This window comes from Gigantopelta aegis, chromosome 2 (genome assembly GCF_016097555.1).
Source record: "Gigantopelta aegis isolate Gae_Host chromosome 2, Gae_host_genome, whole genome shotgun sequence".
NCBI lineage: Eukaryota > Metazoa > Mollusca > Gastropoda > Neomphalida > Peltospiridae > Gigantopelta > Gigantopelta aegis.
Window position 1 is genome coordinate 51,042,185 of NC_054700.1, and position 23,055 is coordinate 51,065,239.

The following is a 23,055-nucleotide window of genomic DNA, read 5'->3' on the forward strand; positions in this document are numbered from 1 at the left end:
ATGAACACCCAAGCTATATTATTGATGTTATCATCTTGTCATTGCATTCAAAGCTATGAAAACAGGTCGTCCATATATAATCATAAGTTGCCGACCCCCACACGCTATCATGTCTACACCACTTTATCGTGACCGTTCACCTATCCTCAGTCGTAGAATACTCTGTTCGTCATTACGATCCGTTGTTGGTTATACGTGAGACAGAACCTTTGTGCTGGATACATACTCTACAGCGCACACAGTATCGTCGTAGTTCATTTCTGTCCCATCATGGAGTCGGTGGAACATGTGGATGTGGACGAGGTGTGGAAGACTCTGGACAGGTTCGGACGATACCAGGTCGTGCAGCTGGTCATACTACTTGCGTCTGGGATTCCGATGGCTTTCCATATCCTGTCGATCGTCTTCATAGGTTTGTGTGGGTGGCGGAATTTAGCTCAGTCGGTTGAGTGTTTGCGACGCAGGATTGAACCACCTCGGTGGATCCATTCAGCTAAAAAAAAATCCGTTGCAACCAGAGGAAAATGGCCGTGGTATGTGCTTTTCTGTCTGTGGGAAAGTGTATGTAAAAGATCCCTTGCTACATAAGAAAAAATGTAGCGGGTTTCCTCTGATGACTACAAGTCAAAATTACCAAATGTTTAACATCCAATAGCCGATGAGTAATTAATAGATGTGCTCCAGTGGTGTCGTTAAACAAAACAAACTTTAATTTTTCATAGGTTTGTGACTCTACAGCATAACGATTTGCTATGCTGCTTGATAACTGTGAGTTGTTAGCGAACATGTATGGCAAGAGTCGCACGCGTATGGACCTAAACATCCTGTAAGTTGGATTGAAAAAAAAGCGATCATATTGACTTGTATGTAATTACATGATTATCTGATGTATACAAACGTTGGACTTAAGTATTTTATATGGTACGGTATTTATGGTGATGGTAGTGATGCCGTGACTCTATAATGGTCAACTCGTTTACAATGGTTACATGATTTATCGTCCTCATTCGAATTAGTTACAAAACTAATGTCGAAAATCGCAGTTCTGAAACATTCCAGGCATAATTTATATAAAAAGCGCGGAAATTGCCAGTTTATGGGCGATGGGGGTGGGTAGGGGGTCGTATGCGTGCCTGCAAATGAGTTTGTGAGGTAGAACTGACTTTCATCCTTTTACTACAAAGGCCACATCCCCACTGCATCCGCACAGCCAAGCACGTTTTGCGTAGACACGGACTTTTAAAAAATGTGAAGACAAACAAAATGTCATCTCTGATTGTCATCTCTGACGTGGACCTCGAAGTTTGTGTTCTGCAAAAACGAATACACAATAAATGTATTGATAATTTAACTTCCATAAAACGTACATTTCTGTGCGGATTATGGCTATAGCCAAGATGATGTCACACGAATGACTTATTAAAGATCATGGTATGTGCTATCCTGTTGTTTTTGGAAAGTGATTTTAAGACTCCTTGCTGCTATCTGGCAAACACATTCACTCGCATTAACCTATTGATATACCTGTGACATTTAGTTGGATGTAATCACGCTTCACCATTGCCGTCGCCATCATCATCATCATCATCATCGCCATCGTCATCATCATCATAATCGCCATCGTCATCATCATCATCATCATCATCATCGCCATCGTCGTCATCGTCGTCGTCGTCGTCATATCATCATCATCGCCATCGTCATCATCATCATCATCATCGCCATCGTCATCATCATCATCGTCATCGTTATCATCATCACCTTTGTTTGACACCTAATAGCCATTGTGTATTTTTGTGCTGGTTTCATTCGTTTATTCATCATCATCATGATCTTTCTCATCATCATCATTATTATCATCATCATCATCATCATCATCATCACCATCATCATCATCACCACTAACAGCAACAACAACACAACGACAGCAACAACACAATACTGTTTATTTGAAATATGTAAAACTATTTGTACATTTTCAGGAAAACACATAGATCACAGTTGTATCTTTCCACCGGACGTAGACGGATACCACAATGCATCTCTCGTCTTGGACTCGTGTAAGATACATATTCTAACAAATACTTCAACCGGAACTAACATGGCAGAATGCCCAGATGGATACAACTACACTGGAGACAGATATACATCATTCGTGGCAGAGGTACATGGTTTTTTAAATTAGTTTTAAAGAATCCATCATGTCATTGACGCTACCTTGGTGTGTATGATATCGATTAGACACTGATTTAAATTTGGATTGACGTAAGGTGCATCTAACAAGGAACTAATTCCAGGTAGTATCTATCTCAATCTCCTTACAAATTCAAGTGACGAAAATTCCAGCTGATTCATACATTGTTAGTTTGTGGGGCATTTTATTTGGTAATCTTAAAGACACACACATAAATACAGATACACACACACACACACACACGCACACGCACGCACACGCGCGCACGCACACACACGCGCGCGCGCGCGTAGATAAAGATATACACACAGATACACACCCAGACAGACATAAAGATATACACAGCTACACAAACACAGACACACACACACAAAACAAACACACACAATACACACAGAGAGAGAGAGAGAGAGAGAGAGAGAGAGAGAGAGAGAGAGAGAGAGAGAGAGAGAGAGAGAGAGAGAGAGAGAGAGAGAGAGATAGAGAGAGAAAGAAAGACATAGATAAATATATGCACACAGATATACATTCAGACAGACACACACACATAGACATACGCACACAGACACACACACACACAGAGGCATGCACACACACACACACACATACACACACACACACACACAAACATACATACATACATACATACATACATACATACATGCATACATACATATACAATAGCTGCTAAAAGAGCTCTCAAACAAAGATTCCTTTCTTCTTTGTTCCCCAGTGGGATCTCGTGTGTGAGAGAGACGCACTGGGCAAACTCTCGCAAACTCTCGTCATGGTGGGCATGTTTCTTGGAGCCTTTTTCCTGCCGGCACTCGCCGATCGCTTCGGCAGAAAACGACTTCACGTCGGCGCCAACTTTCTCTCTCTAGTCGTCGGCGTGGCAATGGCGTTCGTTCCCAACTTTATTGGATTTGCCGTCTTGAGAGTCTTTATAGGAGTTTTTAATCAGGTATGTACATGCATAGTTACTCGACATAACACAGTAGACCATTCCACCTGTGACGGAACATGCTCTTAATTTGTTTTCGCCTGTGGCGATATTAATTGTTTTAGAGGGCCGTGTGCAGTTCCAAATTGCACTTAAGCCCAGATGGGTAACTTGTTACGTAATACCTTTGCGCGACGGTCGTCTAATACACACCCAGCGCAGGTGTGGAGGCCATGTGGCTAGTAGTTACGTAATATCTCCGGTAGTGCTGTGTATGCCAAGGGGATTGCTCGCGGATGGCGACAGCCAGTCTGACGATCAGAGAAAAATATGCCGGCGTGGTGGTTGTGGAAAATCCACATGATACGTGAGGTACCGCCTTGTACCCCCAGGCGATATTCACTGTCTCTGAGAGTTTTGAATAAATAGCTAGGGTTTAGAGATATCTAGAAGAAACATTTTGGAGGTACCCAGGGGCACGGACGTCGTCCACTGAACGATCTATATTAGTTCAGACGGGACTTTCGTAAATATATATTTTCTGCTCTGTGTATAACCTTGATGTGATTGATGTGACTTTAAATATTTTAATACTGTATTATACCAATATTATTTAGACGGTGCTGCCGGTCATCTGACGCAGTAATCTGTAGGCTCACTGTCCTAAATAATTATAAAAAGCTTAACCAGTCATCCTAGAGGACCTAGGTAAACTGTAGGTTATTGTCTTTATTGTGATAGGTACCAGTATTAATTCTGAGTTACAAGGTTATTGAATGAGTAGTTACGGGTTAATTAAAAATTAACCAGTTAGGAATAGAGTTGTAATTCCTTTATTAATTAAGTTCTCCTGGAAGCGTTTCTCAATTATCACACGTTACTGAACGAGTAGTAAGGGTTAATTAAAAATTAACCAGTTAGGAATAGAGTTGTAATTCCTTTATTAATTAAGTTCCCCTGGCAGCGGTTCTCAATTATCACACGTGTGGGTGTTGTGTCACGGTGAAGTGATTAGCATATTGTGTAAACTAGACACCTAGAGATTAACTAATTAAGTGATCAGTTCTGGGTTGTTATTATTTGTTGTTATTAATTAACTACTGCAGCAGTACATTTGTCAGCGTAGGTTAATACAGATTCCAAAGTGTATTGTGTTTTTGTTGTGTTTTCTAGTGAACTAAACGTGCTATAATAATATATACTTTATATAAGATCGTATCTCTGATCATACCTAGACGAGCCACATTAGGGTATAACCGCCCGTTACAGAGAGATCTAATGGATATACAGTTAGGAGAGATATTTGGACAATCGATTTTTATTCAGTTACGGGTATTATAGAATCCCCGTGACACCACCGTATCGTTGTTTAACGCGATATACAAACACGATGTAGAAGTAAAGTTTAGAAATATATCTTTCAGTTTTTCTGAGCGCTCTACACGTGGGTCTTTTTCAGTTGTCATGTTCACTAAATCTCTTCGCATGTGACCCAGATTGTAAACAAGGTATAAAGGAAACTGAAGAACGACGCGTTTCGGGAGAACATAAAAGTGGAGGCCTTATTTTAAAGGCGCAGAACCTAGTTTCAACCCGTAAAAATGGACACTAAGTTTGGTTAAGTTGCAAACCTGTAACACATTTGTATAACGTTACAAGCCGCAGACACTAGTTTCAACCCGTATCAATGGACGCTAAGCTTGGTTAAGTTGCAAACCTGTAACACATTTGTATAACGTTACAAGGCGCAGACCCTAGTTTCAACCCGTATCAATGAACGCTAAGTTTGGTTGCAAACCTGTAACACATTTGTATAACGTTACAAGCCGCAGACACTAGTTTCAACCCGTATCAATGGACGCTAAGTTTGGTTAAGTTGCAAACCTGTAACACATTTGTATAACGTTACAACCCGCAGACCTGTAACACTAGTTTCAAATCCCGTTATCATTTGTATAACGTTACAAGCCGCAGACACTAGTTTCAACCCGTATCAATGGACGCTAAGCTTGGTTAAGTTGCAAACCTGTAACACATTTGTATAACGTTACAAGGCGCAGACCCTAGTTTCAACCCGTATCAATGGACGCTAAGTTTGGTTGCAAACCTGTAACACATTTATATAACGTTACAAGACAGTAAAACAAGAGTCTGTGACGTTGAAACGGTGAAATACCGTTAATCATAGAGTAAAACAAGAGTCTGTGACGTTGAAACGGTGAAATACCGTTAATCATAGAGTAAAACAAGAGTCTGTGACGTTGAAACGGTGAAATACCGTTAATCATAGAGTAAAACAAGAGTCTGTGACGTTGAAAACCGTTAATCATAGAGTAAAACAAGAGTCTGTGACGTTGAAACGGTATACCGTTAATCATAGAGTAACACAAGAGTCTGTGACGTTGAAACATACCGTTAATCATAGAGTAAAACAAGAGTCTGTGTTGAAACGGTGAAATACCGTTAATCATAGAGAAGACTGTGACGTTGAAACGGTGAAATACCGTTAATCATAGAGTAAAACAAGAGTCTGTGACGTTGAAACGGTGAAATACCGTTAATCATAGAGTAAAACAAGAGTCTGTGACGTTGAAACGGTGAAATACCGTTAATCATAGAGTAAAACAAAAGTCTGTGACGTTGAAACGGTGAAATACCGTTAATCATAGAGTAACACTCGACTCGATAACTGTTATTGCTAAGACGCACGTGCGTTTTTAAAAATATGAAAAATGCATTTTATGGTATTAGAAACACCAGGATGATACTTCGGATGTACGAAAATGGATAATTTAAACAATAAAATATAAGCAATGTTTGATTTCAGTGATCATAAACGACTCTAATATGCCTTAGTGTTTAAAAACTAGGATCTGTTCCTTTAAATGCTTAAATTTGGAAATATACAATTTTTAATAATGAAACATAAATGTATACATTCCTTTTTTGTCGCTCTCTCTATCTCTCAGCGTGTAACGAGCAATGCAGGTCATATGCAAATTGAGTTTGGTTTGTTTGTTTGTCTGGGGGGTTTTCGGGTGGGGGTGGGGGTGGGGGTGTTTTAACCTAATAGTCAAATCAGCTCTGATTTTAACACAATAAAAATTAAGAATAGGGCACTTTTTTCAGTGGAACTACATTCGTTGGTTACGGGTCACTCGCTAAAATAGTTGTATGATCTAAGCCTACAGTCCGCTTATTGGCCGAAATAGTGGTATCACCCACACCTAGTTCGCTTATTGGCTGAAATAGTTGTATCACCCACAGCTAGTTCGCTTATTGGCTGAAATAGTCGTATCACCACACCCAGTCCGGTTATTGGCTGAAATAGTGGTATCACCCACACCTAGTTCTCGTATTGGCTGAAATAGTGGTATCACCCACACCTAGTTCGCTTATTGGCCGCAATAGTGGCATTCCACACACCTAGTTATTTTATTGGCCGAAATAGTGGTATCACCTACACCTTGTCCGCTTATTGGCTGAAATAGTTGTATCACCCACACCTAGTCCGCTTATTGCCTGAAATAGTCGTATCACCCACACGTAGTTCACTTACTGGCTTAAATAGTCGTATCACCCACACACGTAGTTCGCTTATTGGTCGAAATAGTGGTATCACCCACAACTAGTTCGCTTATTGGCTGCCTAGTCCGCTTATTGGCTGAAGTAGTCGTATCACCCACACCTACAACGCTTATTGGCTGAAGTAGTCGTATCACCCACACCTAGTCCGCTTATTGGCTGAAGTGGTCGTATCGCCCACACCTAGTCCGCTTATTGGCTGAAGTAGTGGTATCGCCCACACCTAGTCCGCTTATTGGCTGAAATAGTGGTATCACCCACACCTAGTTCGCTTACTGGTCTAAATAGTCGTATCACCCACACCTAGTCCGCTTATTGGCTGAAGTAATGGTATCACCCACACCTAGTTCGCTTATTGGTCTAAATAGTCGTATCACCCACACCTAGTCCGCTTATTGGCTGAAGTAGTCGTATCGTCCACACCTAGTCCGCTTATTGGCTGAAGTAGTCGTATCGCCCACACCTAGTCCGCTTATTGGCTGAAGTAGTGGTATCACCCACACCTAGTTCGCTTATTGGTCTAAATAGTCGTATCACCCACACCTAGTCCGCTTATTGGCTGAAGTAGTGGTATGATCCCATTAGTTGGGAACCACACGGGTCCACCTGGACATTTTCTGCCATGAATGGTTTGTCTGTTGTTCATTGTTTTCTTAATATTTCTTTTTTTTCTCAATTAGTCTTGATTTAAATTGTGCTAATGTATCGTTAAATTATGCCTTTCCTTTTATCTTCCTCTCTTTGTTTTTATCTCTTCAGGGTTATATAATACCAATGTTCATCATGATGATCGAACTGTTTCCAGCACAACAGAGAGAGCTTATAGGATTTTCAGCCTCCTTTCTGTGGGGGATATCTGTCGTCCTCATCACCCCCATCGCCTACTTTATGCAGAACTACAGCTGGCGCAGCATGCAGTTCATCTTTGGAATATTTTCCGCAATCAGCATTGTCGAATTTTTGTATGTCGCAGTCTTTATGACAAGTAGCAGTGATGATTCTATATTTGCATGTCAAAACTTCCCCTTCTCTAGCATTGCTGAACTGTTTGAAATCAAATATTCTATATTTGCATGTCAAAACTTCCCCTTCTCTAGCATTGCTGAAAAGTTTCAAATCAAATATTTTATATTTGCATGTCAAAACGTCCCCTTCTCTAGCATTGTTGAACTGTTTCAAATCAAATATTCTATATTTGCATGTCAAAACTTCACCTTCTCTTGCAATGCTGAACTGTTTCAAATAAAATATTTTATATTTGCATGTCAAACTTTCCCCTTCTCTAGCATTGCTGAACTGTTTCAAATCAAATATTCTATATTTGCATGTCAAAACTTCCCCTTCTCTAGCATTGCTGAACTGTTTCAAATAAAATATTTTATATTTGCATGTCAAACTTTCCCCTTCTCTAGCATTGCTGAACTGTTTCAAATCAAATATTTTATATCTGCATGTCAAACTTTCCCCTTCTCTAGCATTGCTGGACTGTTTCAAATCAAATATTTTATATTTGCATGTCAAACTTTCCCCTTCTCTAGCATTGCTGAACTGTTTCAAATCAAATATTTCCCGCCCTTTAAAATTCACTGTTTCATGTAATTCTCTTTTGTTTATCATAACCATTGACGAATAATTCTTGCCATTGGTATTTGTCACGGGGATCCTATAATACCCGTAACTGAATGAAACACGATTATCCAAATATCTCTCCTAACTGTATATCTATTAGATCTCTCTGTATCGGGCAGTATATACCCGCGTGGCTCGTCTCTAGGTATGAACAGAGATAAGATCTTATATAAAGTATATATAATATAGCACGTTTAGTTGACTAGAAAACACAACAAAAACACAATACACTTTGGAATCTGTATTAATCTACGCTGACAAATGTACTGCCGCGGTAGTTAATTAACAACAACAAATAGTAACAACCCAGAACTGATCACTTAATTAGTTAATCACTAGGTGTCTAGTTTATACAATATTCTAATCACTTCACCGTGACACAACACCCACACGTGTGATAATTGAGAAACGCTTCCAGGGGAACTTAATTAATAAAGGAATTACAACTCTATTCCTAACTGGTTAATTTTTAATTAACTCTTATCTACTCATTCAGTAACCTTGTAATACAGAATTAATACTGGTACCTATCACAATAAAGACAATAACCTACAGTTTACCTAGGTCCTCTAGGATGACTGGTTAAGCTTTATATATATTTAGAACAGTGAGCCTACAGTTTACTGCATCAGATTACCGGCAGCACCGTCTAAATAATATTGGTATAATACAGTATTAAAATATTTAAAGTCACATCAAGGTTATACAACAGAGCAGAAATAATATTTACCAAGTCCAAACGGACGCGTTCCCTGGAAGCCTTCCAATATGTTTCTCACTGATATCTCTAAAACCCTAGCTATTTATTATAAAAATCCCAGACTGGTCCGGAGACATTACGCGGTACCGAATCTTATCATGTGAAATTCCACCACTCCCAGAGTCGATATATTTTCTTAGATGACCAGACATACTGTCGCCAGTTCGCCAGAAATACCCCGGTCATAAAAACCGCACTCGCGGAGGTATTACGTAACTACTGGGCACATGGCCTCCGCATCTGGGCTGGGTGTGTATTGAAAACAGCACGACCACCGTCGCGCAGAGGTATTACGTAACAAAGTGCCCAACTGGGCTTAAGTGCATATTGGAACTGCACACGGCCCTCTAAAACAATTAATATCGCCACAGGCGAAAAGAATTTAAGAGCATGTCCCGTCACACACACCCACCTCAAAAAGGATATTTCCTCTACTCTAGGAATAGGGAAATATACTACATTAAAACAAAAGGTGCGTTAACCGACGCATCCGGGCATTTATAACACATAGTAATAAGGTGACTACCAGTAATCACACTGAGTCTCTGAGTCCCTGGTATACAATAAAATATATAAAAACAAAACAGAAATCAAGAATGTCAACACATTATCATAACCTTCAACTTCGGGACAGGGCATCAGCGATTACATTAGAAGTGCCCTTGATATGTTCAATGGTAATTGGGAATTCCTGCAGAAGAAGACTCCATCTCAAAACTCTCTGGTTGGTGGCTTTTATTCTGTGCTTGAAGGTAAGCGGATTATGATGAGTAAAGACCACCACTTGATGCACTGCCGATTTCATGTAGATCTGAAAATGCTTCAGAGCTTGTACCATGGCCAAAGCTTCCTTCTCTATAGTGGAATAGTTCACCTGATGTTTGTCAAACTTTTTGAAGAAGAAACTTACAGGATGGTCCAGTCCATTTTCGTCTTCCTGGAACAGCACAGCTCCAGCTCCCACGTCACTGGCATCCACAGCCAGCTTGAAAGGCATTCGGTAGTCTGGTGCTGCCATCACGGGAGACGAGGAGCCCATCTGCTTGAGACGGTTGAATGACTTCTCGCATTCTTCTGACCACTGGAACTTCGTTTCCTTCTTTTTCAGTGTCGCACGTTTTCCAGGTTTTCTCCGATAGACATGCTGTCGAATCGGTGTAGCGTTGGGTTCCAGGCGCACATCCTGGCTTAAGGTATTGGTAACCGTTGGAAGGTCCTGACAAATGGAAATATTGTCTTGTTTCAACGTAGTCAACTTTGCTCGCTGGGGGCTCAAGTCTGCTAGAATCTGGCTGTTGGTTAATTTTCTCTCTGCAGTCTTGACGTCATCACAGGAAATTGAGTGACTCTCAGTTTGGACCGGTAACTCTGGAACTATCGGCAGTCTGTCAAAATAACCTTTTAGCAAATTGATGTGACAATACCTACTTTTCCTAACCCTATCAGGAGTGTTTATCACATACCCTGTCTCATTAACCCGTTTGTGCACAACATAGGCCCAAAATACCTGTTCTGCAATGAACCCCGTTTAATGGGAAGGTACAGCAGCACCTTATCCCCTGGTTTAAATTCCCGACTCTTAGCCTTCCTACCAAACACTGAGTTTATTTTACTCTGAGCATGGTTCGGTTGCTTCCTAGCCTTCCTATCTCTAACTCTCTTATTCATTAATACTCCCTTGTCCATATCATAACCTGACTTCTGATCCTCCATCTTACCCTCAGTTAACAAAGTAGTGCGAGCTGCCAACAATTTTGGATCAGCCCCCTGCTCTAGAATTAACTCTCGTCTAATACAAGGTAAGGCCCCTCTATCAAACACGACTGGTTCATTTACCCTCTGCGGGAGGTCAACAGGTTCCACCACATTTAGTTCCTCAGTTGACTCATCTACCATTTTACTGATAACCTCATCCACTCCAATTTCATGGCTCACACACGTATCAGACAAATCACAATTTTCCTCTGGGTCTCGTGCTACCCTTCCGGCCACAGCCCTAGTCTTTACACACGCAGGATATCTAATCTCATCAACCTCACTCTCTTCTATTGCTAAAAGGCTGTCTTTAATTAACAATTGGTCACATTTCGGCTGACAACACTGACTAGTCAAATCATTACCCAACAAAACTCCTATGTTTTCAACAGCCAAGTCCTTTACAACACCCATAATGACTGGTCCCGTCACAAACTTCGAACACAAGAAAACGTTATGTAACCGGACAACCATTTTTTCTCCAGTAACCGAGGTTAAGGCCAAACTACGTCCTCTATCTGAATTCTTAATACCAGCTAAACACTCTTGCGTTATCAGTGACTGACTACACCCGGTATCTCGATAGATTGATATTGCCTTAGGACTCAATTCTTGTTTCACATCACAAACCATACCAGTGGACACATACGGGTTTACTTTCTCTGCCATGGGACTAACCATTAACTCTCTCGCTAGCGGAGCTGACCTCACTATACCGACCACTTGCGCATTATCGCGTTTCCTTTTAAAACAGTCCCCGACAAGATGGTTATCCTTTTTACAGTAACTGCAATGTGGACGAAAAGTTCGTGCATTGGCTGATAATGCAGGTTTATCCTTACCTTGCCCACCAGGTACATTCCTTGCCTGACTAGCTGACCAACTAGAAGACTCTCCCCGATAGTTACTTTCCCGTGAAAAACCTGGCTCAAATTTCTTCTTATCACCCTGTTGTAAAGAGCTATCCTGTACTGCCTGAGCTTTGTGTATTAACACGTAATCATCTGCCACTATGCCTGCCTCCTCTATCTTTTTGACATCACGATCCTCTAAATGAATACGTAAGCTAACTGGTAATCCATTTTTAATGTCCTGTAAGATCAACAACTCCCGTAACTCGGTATATGACTCTACCTGATGAGACACCACCCATTTATCAAAACTCCCTGCCTTCTTAGCCACAAACTCATTATAAGACTGACCCTGCGTTTTTCTCAACTCGCTATACCGTAAACGATAATCCTCAGGTCGTAATTCATACGCCCTCAACACTGCCGCCTTAACTAGGTCGTACTGACTTGCTCGCTCATCACTCATTGAATTATAAGCTACACTAGCCTTCCCCTTAAACTTAGACACGGCTAACAATGTCCACTTAGACTGCGGCCAATTTAGCTGCTTAGCGGCCCGTTCAAAAAGTTGGAAGAACATATCTACCTCCTGGTCTTCAAATACAGGCACTGATCTATAAGCCTCCGACATGTTAAAACCATTTCCTGCCTCCCGTCTAACTTCTTCAGTATTCAACTTTAACTCATGTTCCACTTTTAATTTTGCTAACTGGAATTCTCTATCTCTATCTCTATCTTCTCTATCCCTCTCTTTTCTCTCTCTCTCTCTCTCTCTCTCTCTCTCTCTCTCTCTCTCTCTCTCTCTCTCTCTCTCTCTCTCTCTCTCTCTCTCCCTCCCTCTCTCTATCTTCTCTATCTCTATCTTCTCTCTCCCTCTCTTCTCTTTCTCTTTCTCTCTCTATCTCTATCTTCTTTTTCTCTATCTCTATCTTCTTTTTCTCTCTCTCTCTTCTTTTTCTCTCTCTCTCTCTCTCTCTATCTCTCTCTATCTCTTCTCTCTCTCTATCTAATGCACGTTCTTCTCTTTCGTACTCAAGCTTTTTAAAAGCTAATTGTTGTTCCACACTTAACTCATTTATCTCTATCTCTGGAACAATCTCACTGTCTTCCATAACAGGCCTATCACCAAAAACTTCCTGGATAATAATTGTCTTTATATCACTTAAGGTTTTAGCTGATGTTAAATCAATTTCCCGCTCACTTGCGATTTCAACTAACTCGGCCTTCCGAGCTCGCTTAATCTCCACTACACTGAGCGTATGCCTATCCAACAAATTCTTATCCATGTTTAGATATGACGCACTTATTATTAATTAATTTTCTAGTGAACAACGTTGCTACTTCTAGTTAATTTGTAAAAATAATTTATAAAGCCCCCATTTACAAACAATACTTTTTTAAATATGCATGTCCCGTTTCAGATCAGGGACGAGCGCCCCAATTTTCACTCCTGTCACGGGGATCCTATAATACCCGTAACTGAATGAAACACGATTATCCAAATATCTCTCCTAACTGTATATCTATTAGATCTCTCTGTATCGGGCAGTATATACCCGCGTGGCTCGTCTCTAGGTATGAACAGAGATAAGATCTTATATAAAGTATATATAATATAGCACGTTTAGTTCACTAGAAAACACAACAAAAATACAATACACTTTGGAATCTGTATTAATCTACGCTGACAAATGTACTGCCGCGGTAGTTAATTAACAACAACAAATAGTAACAACCCAGAACTGATCACTTAATTAGTTAATCACTAGGTGTCTAGTTTATACAATATTCTAATCACTTCACCGTGACACAACACCCACACGTGTGATAATTGAGAAACGCTTCCAGGGGAACTTAATTAATAAAGGAATTACAACTCTATTCCTAACTGGTTAATTTTTAATTAACCCTTATCTACTCATTCAGTAACCTTGTAATACAGAATTAATACTGGTACCTATCACAATAAAGACAATAACCTACAGTTTACCTAGGTCCTCTAGGATGACTGGTTAAGCTTTATATATATTTAGAACAGTGAGCCTACAGTTTACTGCGTCAGATTACCGGCAGCACCGTCTAAATAATATTGGTATAATACAGTATTGAAATATTTAAAGTCACATCAATCACATCAAGGTTATACAACAGAGCAGAAATAATATTTACCAAGTCCAAACGGACGCGTTCCCTGGAAGCCTTCCAATATGTGTCTCGCTGATATCTCTAAAACCCTAGCTATTTATTTTAAAAAAGCCCAGACTGGTCCGGAGACATTACGCGGGACCGAATCTTATCATGTGAAATTCCACTACTCCCAGAGTCGATATATTTTCTTAGATGACCAGACATACTGTCGCCAGTTCGCCAGAAATACCCCGGTCATAAAATCCGCACTCGCGGAGGTATTACGTAACTACTGGCCACATGGCCTCCGCACCTGGGCTAGGTGTGTATTGAAACAGCACGACCACCGTCGCGCAGAGGTATTACGTAACAAAGTGCCCACCTGGGCTTAAGTGCATATTGGAACTGCACACGGCCCTCTAAAACAATTAATATCGCCACAGGCGAAAAGAATTTAAGATCATGTACCGTCACAGTATTGTCGAATTACTGGAAGTCATTGGTACTCTTGAATTCTTGAAAGTCTGTAGCATTGTAAAATTCTTGCCAGTTATTCGTATTGTCGAATTCTTGTAAGACATTAGCATATTATAAGAATTATTGTAAATGTTTAGTTTTATCGAATTTTTGTAGGTCATTGTCTTTTGGAAAGTGCATACATGTTCTAATAGACCAAATCAATTCCTATTGCCAATAATGTTAACGTTTACTAATAAAACGTATATAAGCAGCGTATCAACACACCCAGGAAGTACAGCATTAAAAAGTGTGGCACCTCACATATATTCTACCTGCAAGAAAATGGCAGGTCAAATACCATTTAAGAGATTTAATTAATGTTTTTAATAGCAACCGTTATTTTTGCTGAAAATTGCAGTTCCATTTTTGGGGGTACCCCACATTAGTTTCAACCTCTATACTGCATAACAACTGTATACCAAATAAAAGTGTATTTATTTACTGTCGATGGATCATAGTATTTGCACAAATAATCAATGTCACATATTACTACCAATCACACCCACAGCTGCTTTTACTCCGTAACTATTTGACGGTGCACCTCGAACTTTGTCACGGAACTCTCCTCTTTGGTACTATGCAACCTACATCGATAGGAATACTTATATGGTAAGACCAGGTTTATTTTGTCTTTCGTATGTTAGACACCAACTAGTCGTAGTCTAAAGATATACTGATGCTATTAAACATTAGCCTATTATATGTTTCTTGTAGGTACTCGTGTAAATGTTTAATCGGCCTAGGTGGCGCAGTGGTTAAGCCATCGGACTACAGGCTGGTAGGTACAGGGTTCGCATCCCAGTACCGGCTCCAACCCAGGGCGAGTTCTTAAGGACTCAATGGGCAGGTGTAAGGCCACTACAACCTCTTCTCTCTCACTAACCACTAACCAACTAACCAACTAACCCATTGTCCTGGACAGACAACCAGATAGCTGAGGTGTGTTCCCAAGACAGCGTGTTCGAACCTTAATTAGTTATAAGCACTAAAATAAGTTGAAATGAAATGAAATGTAAATGTTTCTTAAGATATGAGTATTGTTGAATTCTTATAGGCATTAGCATTGTCGAAGTCATTTACGTTATTAGCATTGTCTAATTCATGTAAGTCAAATTCATGTAAGTCATCAGTTTTGTCGAACTTTGTCAATACTGTATTAGACACTTTGTTTTGAAGAAAGTACTTTATTATTCACTTCAGAATCGTAGTGTTTTCACACGATGCTACGAGACCGAGATATCAGATAAAAAAAACTCTAACAAATAGTCTTAATTGCAGCAACATATTTGTTATTGTAGCATGCTAGACGAATCTCTCCGGTGGCTAGTTGCGAACAAGAGGATGAAGGATGCTATTAAAATAGTTAAGAAAGCTTGCAAGATGAACCACAAAGATTTTGACACAGTATGGCAGACAATAAAAGAGAAATCTAACGCCATGAATGTATATAACGAAACTGAACAAAGGGAAAGGGCAACATTGCTCAATGAACCGGAAGTCATTTACGAGATGGACAGACCGAGACTATTCCAGGTTTCTAAACATGACCAAGAAGACGAGAGAACGTCTCCTGATGCGGCTATGAAAGTTTCTTTCTTAGATGTGCTAAAAACCCGAACATTACGACCCATGACTTTGATACTCTGCTACACATGGTAAGGAGCTCGTGGGTTGTTTTTGTTTTTTGGTGGTGTTTTTTTTTTTTTTTTTGGGGGGGGGGGGGGGGGGGGGGTTTAAAATAATATTTCGTATTAATTAATTTCGGAGTGGGACGTAGCTCAGGGGTACAGCGCTCGTCTGATGCGCTATCGATCTAGGATAGATTCCTGTCGGTGGGCCCACTGGGCTATTTCTTGTTCCAGCCAGTGCTCCACAGCTGGTGTAACAAAGGCCGTGGTATGCACTATCCTGTCTATGGGATCGTGCAAATAAAAGATCCCTTGCTGTTACTCGAAAAGTGGCGACAGCTAGTTTCCTCTCTCATTATGTGTGGTCCTTAACCATATGTCCCACGCCATATAACCGTAAATAAAATGTGTTGAGTGCGTCATTAAATAAAATATTTCCTTCCTTATTAATTAATTAATTTATTTATGAAATTATGTTGCTCCTTTCTGCTCCTTGTTTATACGTAGCCTAGTACTAAAGCGCTCGCCTGGTGGGTGGTCGGTCTAGGATCGATCCCCTTTGGTGGGCACGTTGGACTATTCCTCATTCCAGCCACTGCACCACGACTGCTATATCAAAGGAAAACCTGTAAGGGTTTCTTTTTAAGACTATTTGTCGAAATTACCAAATGTTTGACATCCAATAACTGATGTTTAATAATCAATGTACTCTAGTGGTGTCGTTAAACAAAACAAAATTGAACTTGTCTTTCTGCACCATGATGTACAGTCGTTTGAGTGTGATAAAAAATAGATGTTTCAGTTAGATAAGTGAGCTGGTTTCTGTTAAATATTAAAGTGAATTCTAATTCGGTATGCATATACTAGTAACGCGAAATTTGACTGGCTGTTCAAATCCAATTCTGATAGTAAAACAAGCACTGAAGTGTTAGAAATGTTGGGGATTCTTCAAGAGCCCATTCACCTATGCATACGCTACCTCTCGCTGTTTAGTTGGACGTAAGTACTTTAACAATATCACTCATGAAAATTAATGAAAATGTATGACCAAAATGCAGTTCATAATTTATGTGTTTGTTTGACATTAATTGTATTATTACGCTGACAGGAATGCAACTATGCATTCGGAATAACGAATTGTACAATGTATGCATTATCGAGTACTAGTTACTGAAATTAGTGTTCAACGTAAATAAAATCGATAATAATGGTTGGTATTGTCGTTTAAGAACAATAAAATACAAAACTAAAACTAGGAGCAACAATTGTATCACAAAAACGTATTTAAAAATTTGCTACCACTATAATTAATTTATACGGCTGATGATTCAAAACATAACATTATCAAAATTCATGTCAACACCGCGTTCTTTTCGAAATTGGTTATTTATTCGCTATGTATCGAGCAAATGTTTTTTAAATGTATTTATTGAATTATAATTATTCGTTTATACTATTTTATAGTCGCAAATATCTGTTGTATGATATTCTTTTCGCGTCGCCGGTAAAACTCGATTTGCGGCAGGAAAACTAGCATTAACTTCCGCAAATGGTCGAATACAATATAGTTAGTTCCCTAAATTATGAGAGAACAGAACATATTTGGGGGTTTTATGGTGGATTTAGATCAATTATATATATATATATATATATATATATATATATATATATATATATATATATATATATATATATATATATATAGTACGAAATTCCCAAATTTTGAAAACATTTCTTTTATATCTCATCAAATACACGTCACAAAATATTTTGTAACGTATTGATATATTGATGATATATTTATTTATAGTTTTATTTAATTTTGAAAGACAACTAAAATTGTTTTAATTGTCAAAATATCCATCATCGTTCAATGTAACACATTCCGCTACATCTTTCCAATGTTTCACATGCAGGTTTATCAACGCGATGACGTACTATGGGCTGACCCTCCTCTCCTCGAGATTGGCGGGGGATCCGTATGTTAACTTCCTTCTTGGAGGTTTATTGGAAATACCTGCTGATATCTTGACGCTGATTCTTCTCAAGAAGTAGGTATCTTGGATATCAAACACATAGAGAGTGAAACCTCTCAAAACCGGACTATCTGTAAACCGGAATTTTACACCAAACTGGACTTTTTTCATGGTTCCTTTTTAAATGTCAGTAACGTAGAGAACCTCTCTAAAGTTTTACTTGTCCAGTTCAGAGGGGTGTTCAGAGAAACGCGGTCGAGATCCGGTTTAAAGACTTGTCCATAATTTAAATTTAAATACTGATGACAAATAGGAAAAACTAAAACCACCATTAGCTACAAAAAGAAAACAGAAATATAATTTTAATATTGTTTTGATGTAACAAATATATTGTTTTGATGATAATTATCGGATCTCTTTTAAAACAAAACAACCATCAGTTAAAAAGAATAAAATTTTGTTTTAATAGTAGTTGTTTTCAGCTAAATGATCTTACACTTTTGATTTGCTCATTCTACAGCTCTCTTCTCTTGTTTCAGAATTGGTCGGAAGAAAACGTGTATCTTCTTCCACACAGGGGTGGGTTTGTCCCTTTTAATGACTGTAATGGTTGCGGCCTTGGCAGGTAAGTCTAAAATGCTTAACATTTTACAAAATATTCCAATTTTGAAATGCAAGATGGCGGCTGTTTGGGAATTATGATAAATATCCTAAATTAGTGTGTGTGTGTGTGTGTGTGTGTGTGTGTGTGTGTGTGTGTGTGTGTGTGTGTGTGTGCGTGTGTGTGTGTGTGTGTGTATGAGCCGCCATCTTGGATTTCAAAATGGTGTTCTTTTAAACAAATATTTTGTTCAATATCTTGACTTTACGTCCACCAAAATGTTAAAAGTGTGATATTCTCTGATATCATTATAATCTTAGCTGTAAATTAGGACCGAATATATAGATGCCATCTTCGCATGCCGGGGCGAGACGTAAACCAGCGGTAAAGCGCTCGCTTGATGTGCGATCGGTTTGGGATCGATCCCCGTCGGTTGGCCCATTGGGCTATTTTTCGTTTAAGCCAGTACACCACGACTGGTATGTGCTATCCTGTCTGTGGGGCGGTGCATGTAAAAGACCCATTGCTACTAATGGAGAAATGTAGCGGGTTTCTTCTCTAAGACTATATGCAAAACTTACCAAATGTTTCGCTGCTTTTTCCCTACCTGCCCAATAGGATTCACCCCCATCTATATAGTACCATATAACTACTATATATATATATATAACTTACCAAATGTTTGACACCCAATAGCCGATGATTAATAAATCAATGTGCTCTAGTGGTGTCGTTAAACAAACCAAACTTATTCTTCGCATGTCAATTGTCATATGACTTATTTAAGACAATGCATTATGTTTTGATACTTTTTTCCAACCTGCCCAATGGGATTCACCTCCATCAATATGGTACCATATAACTACTGTATATATATATATATATATATATATATATATATATATATATATATATATATATATATATATATATATATATATATATATATATATATATATATATAACTCTAGTATTCGATGTTTAAAACGTATACAGAGGTGTCGGTAAATATCATTCCTTTCCTTTCAGAGGAAAGCCACACGACTGGAATAGTGCAGACAGTCTTCTCATTGGTTGGAAGGTTCTTCATTGGCGGCTCCTTCACTGCAATATGGATATACACTCCAGAATTGTTTCCCACTAACATCAGGTCATAGCAACAGACACGTTCAATTCAGTAAAAATATACAAACCAAAACATTTCTCTCAGACCAGGCTTGTTAAAGTCGCAGAACCTAGTTTCAACCCGTGAAAAGAAAAAAACAGAACACTAAGTTTGCTTAATCTACAAAGCTGTAACACATATGAATAAAGTTACAACAGAGTGAAACAAGAGTTTTTAAAAATTAGACTAGAGCTCATCTGCATAACGTTGCTTCTTATAAATAATAATAAATAAATAAAATATGAAAAAAAGCATTTCGTGGTATAACACCAGGATGACCAGAAACACTTCGGGTGTATGGAAATGGATATCCCAAACAACGCAATCTAAGCAATGTCTGACTTCAATGATTAAAGGGACAGACCCTAGTTTTTAAACACTACAGCATATTTTTCACTATTAGAGCCGTTTATGATCACTGGAATAAAACAATACTTTTATTTTATTGTTTAGATTATTAATTTCCGTAGAACCGAAGTGTTTCTGGTCATCCTGTTGTTTACAATATCACAAAATGCATTTTTCATATTTTTAAAAACACACGTGCGTCTGAGACGTAGCGGTTATTGATTAGAGTTTTATTCTATTTTTTAAGGATATTTACCGGTTTTAACGTCACAGACTCTTCTTTCATTCTGTTGTAACTTTATCCCAATGTGTTACAGGTTTGTTGATTAACTAAACTTAGTGTCCATTTTTACGAGTTGAAACTAGGGTCTGCGCCTTTAAAAACGGCTCTAATAAGTGGAAAATACTCCATAGTGTTTGAAAACTAGGGTATGTCACTTTAACGCAATGTGGATATACGGTCATTTTCGGAGAAAAACTAGCCTATATTAATATTCATTTGTATTTCAGTGAATGCCATGGCGTTATTTGGTGTGACTTCACAGTATATCCGGAAAGATGTTAGAAAAAAAGTTACGGATTACTAAATGTCGATTTCTAAAATATTAGTTAAATAGCGTACATTAATGTTCAGTGACCGATGAAGGGCTAATGAAAGTTCGACAACGATTTGATATTTTTCTAAGAAATTCATTAATGTGAAAATGGACCTAATATGTACATAACATCTTTCATTAAACTCCGTTTTGAAATTTTGTTCCTGTTTAGACTATTTGACCTTCTCCCTACCTTAGTTTGACACCCACTAGCTGGTGTGAAGTCTTATGTTGGGGTGTCGTTAAACATTCGATCATTCATTCATATGACGGGCGAGACGTAGTCCACTGGTAAAGCGCTCGCTTGATGCGCGGTCGGTTTGGGATCGATCCCCGTCAGTGGGCCCACTGGACTATTTCTCGTTCCAGCCAGTGCAGCACGAGTGGGTTTCCTCCCTCAATATCTGTGTGGTCCTTAAACTATATGTCCGAAGCCATATAACCGTAAATAAAATGTGTTGAGTGCGCCGTTAAATAAAACATTTCCTTCATTCATATGACCTTCACGTGAAAGTATGGGAGATAACTCTAATGTTATATGCATTCGACTAAAAGGAAAATTCATCTTTAATTATTGTTCTATTGCAGGAATATTGGTGTCGGAATGGCATCTAGCACAGCACGAGTTGGAGCGATGGCCTCACCCTTCTTCAATTCACTGGTAGGCGGAAACTTATTTCGCACAGTGTTATTATTCACTGTCATCAAACAGCCTATTCTGCCACCAAATCTGAGGCAAGATCTAGCTCAGTCGGTAGAGCGCTTGCCTGAGGTTCTTTCGTCGTAGGATCGAAACCCCTGGGAGAACCCATTCTCTGATCAGGGTTTTTTTCTCGTCTCGACCAGTGTCCCACGGCTGTAACATCACAGGCTGTGGTAGGTACTGTCCAGTTTGTGGGAAAATGCATATAAAAGATCCTTTGCATATGACAGAAAAATGTAGCGGGATTCCTTTGAAGACTGCTTGTCAAAATTACCACATATCTGACATCCAATAGCCGCTGTTTAATTAATAAATCACTGTACTCCAGTGATGTCGTTAAACAAAACGAACTTCAAACTAATTTATTGCACTATTTTTGATAGGCTCAAGTCGCCATTTGGGCATCAAATCTATTAAACCTGCACTATTTTTACAGGCTCGAGTGGCTATTTGGGCACCAGGCGCCATCTTCTCAGCAGCGTGTTTGCTAGTTCCGTTCCTCATGACGTGTTTACCGGAGACTGCCGGACGAGAACTTCCGCAGACGATCAGCGAAGTGGCAAGATGGCGGAAACAGGATATACTCGACAAGACGAAAGGAAAACCAACTGACGACATTCAGTTTGAGAAAATGTAGAGTGTGTGTGGGTTGGCTTTTTTTTAGAATGAGAAAGGTGGACTTTAGTTTATATATAACAGAAATTATTGTCTTTCTCAACTAAATCATAAAACAGAAAGACGGCTTGAAGGGTGTATACTACCAAATCAAATCCCATAGACGACAATAGTAACATATATGTCTAAAACTCCTACCTGCAACGTATCAATCGACATAAACGCCACGAATATAAATACTACCACCCCTCACCCTTAAAGTGAATCCGAAAAAATTGGGGGTCAAGCTTCTCATTTCTGAGATAACGGGTAGCGTCTATGACTACCCTAGTTCCTCACAAAATTCGAGTACTTTTTTTTGCAGGTACCCCATACATGTTTCAAGCACAAGGCTACTTGACACAGTGGTACTAGATGAATAAAATTCCATACATTTTTTGCCCAGATGAAACTAATGTTTTTACAACCAACACAGTCACATGTATTACCAATCACAGACTTGTGGTGTTCACTTCTCTCTCAAAAGTTGGGTGCACCTCCAACTTTGACTCAGCTGGAAGTTATTTGGTTTAGTACTACCTTAAAGGTTTCTGTATTTTATTTTTTATGACAAATTGTTGCTAATTAAACAATATGTAAATGTACCGTGGTATGTACTTTCCTGTCTGTGCTTTGCTGCATTAGGAAAACTGTAGCGGGTTTCCTCTGATGACTACGTGTCAGAATTACTAAATGTTGGACATCCAATTGCCGATGATTAATTAATCAATGTGCTCTAGTGGTGTCGTTACACAAAACAAACTTCTTTTTTTATCTAAATGTACATAATATAGTCATATTGTATTATATAAAATGGCATAAAATACTTGGCGTTATTTGTGTTTTGATATCATTTCAGCTGAGGAGTGAACATTACACTGGCAATAAAATATTTCAAACAATAACAATAAATAGTATAGGTGAGGTGGAGTTCAACGTGTAATTCATTCATTCATTCATTCATTCATTCATTAATCCATCCATCCATCCATCCATCCATGTGTACCAATACTGGTATATC

At 39.0% G+C, this 23,055-nt stretch overlaps 2 protein-coding genes across 2 annotated transcripts; both read left to right on the forward strand.

Annotated features, from left to right (window-relative positions):
- The first annotated feature begins 270 nt into the window (after positions 1–270).
- On the forward strand, positions 271–15,424 carry LOC121388938 (solute carrier family 22 member 6-A-like). Its single transcript, XM_041520488.1, has 5 exons — positions 271–412; positions 1,983–2,164; positions 2,928–3,158; positions 7,482–7,684; positions 15,418–15,424. The coding sequence occupies exons 1-5, from the start codon at positions 271–273 to the stop codon at positions 15,422–15,424; spliced, it is 765 nt and encodes a 254-aa protein (XP_041376422.1).
- A 252-nt stretch (positions 15,425–15,676) lies between these two features.
- LOC121386822 (solute carrier family 22 member 15-like) lies at positions 15,677–22,224 on the forward strand. The gene is made up of 6 exons (XM_041517838.1): positions 15,677–16,018; positions 17,908–18,042; positions 18,507–18,592; positions 19,598–19,718; positions 21,266–21,338; positions 21,817–22,224. The coding sequence occupies exons 1-6, from the start codon at positions 15,705–15,707 to the stop codon at positions 22,015–22,017; spliced, it is 930 nt and encodes a 309-aa protein (XP_041373772.1). The 5' UTR covers positions 15,677–15,704; the 3' UTR covers positions 22,018–22,224.
- Positions 22,225–23,055: the final 831 nt, after the last annotated feature.

What these genes read in the sequence shown, in the direction of transcription:
- LOC121388938 (XM_041520488.1), top strand. Translation starts at nt 271, where the DNA reads ATGGAGTCGGTGGAACATGTGGATGTGGACGAGGTGTGGAAGACTCTG. An exon ending in ATACATCATTCGTGGCAGAG is followed by an intron (nt 2,165 to 2,927) that starts GTACATGGTTTT and finishes TTTGTTCCCCAG; the next exon opens with TGGGATCTCGTGTGTGAGAG. An exon ending in TTATAGGAGTTTTTAATCAG is followed by an intron (nt 3,159 to 7,481) that starts GTATGTACATGC and finishes TTATCTCTTCAG; the next exon opens with GGTTATATAATACCAATGTT.
- LOC121386822 (XM_041517838.1), top strand. Translation starts at nt 15,705, where the DNA reads ATGAAGGATGCTATTAAAATAGTTAAGAAAGCTTGCAAGATGAACCAC. An exon ending in AATGGTTGCGGCCTTGGCAG is followed by an intron (nt 18,593 to 19,597) that starts GTAAGTCTAAAA and finishes CTTTCCTTTCAG; the next exon opens with AGGAAAGCCACACGACTGGA. An exon ending in TTGTTTCCCACTAACATCAG is followed by an intron (nt 19,719 to 21,265) that starts GTCATAGCAACA and finishes GTTCTATTGCAG; the next exon opens with GAATATTGGTGTCGGAATGG.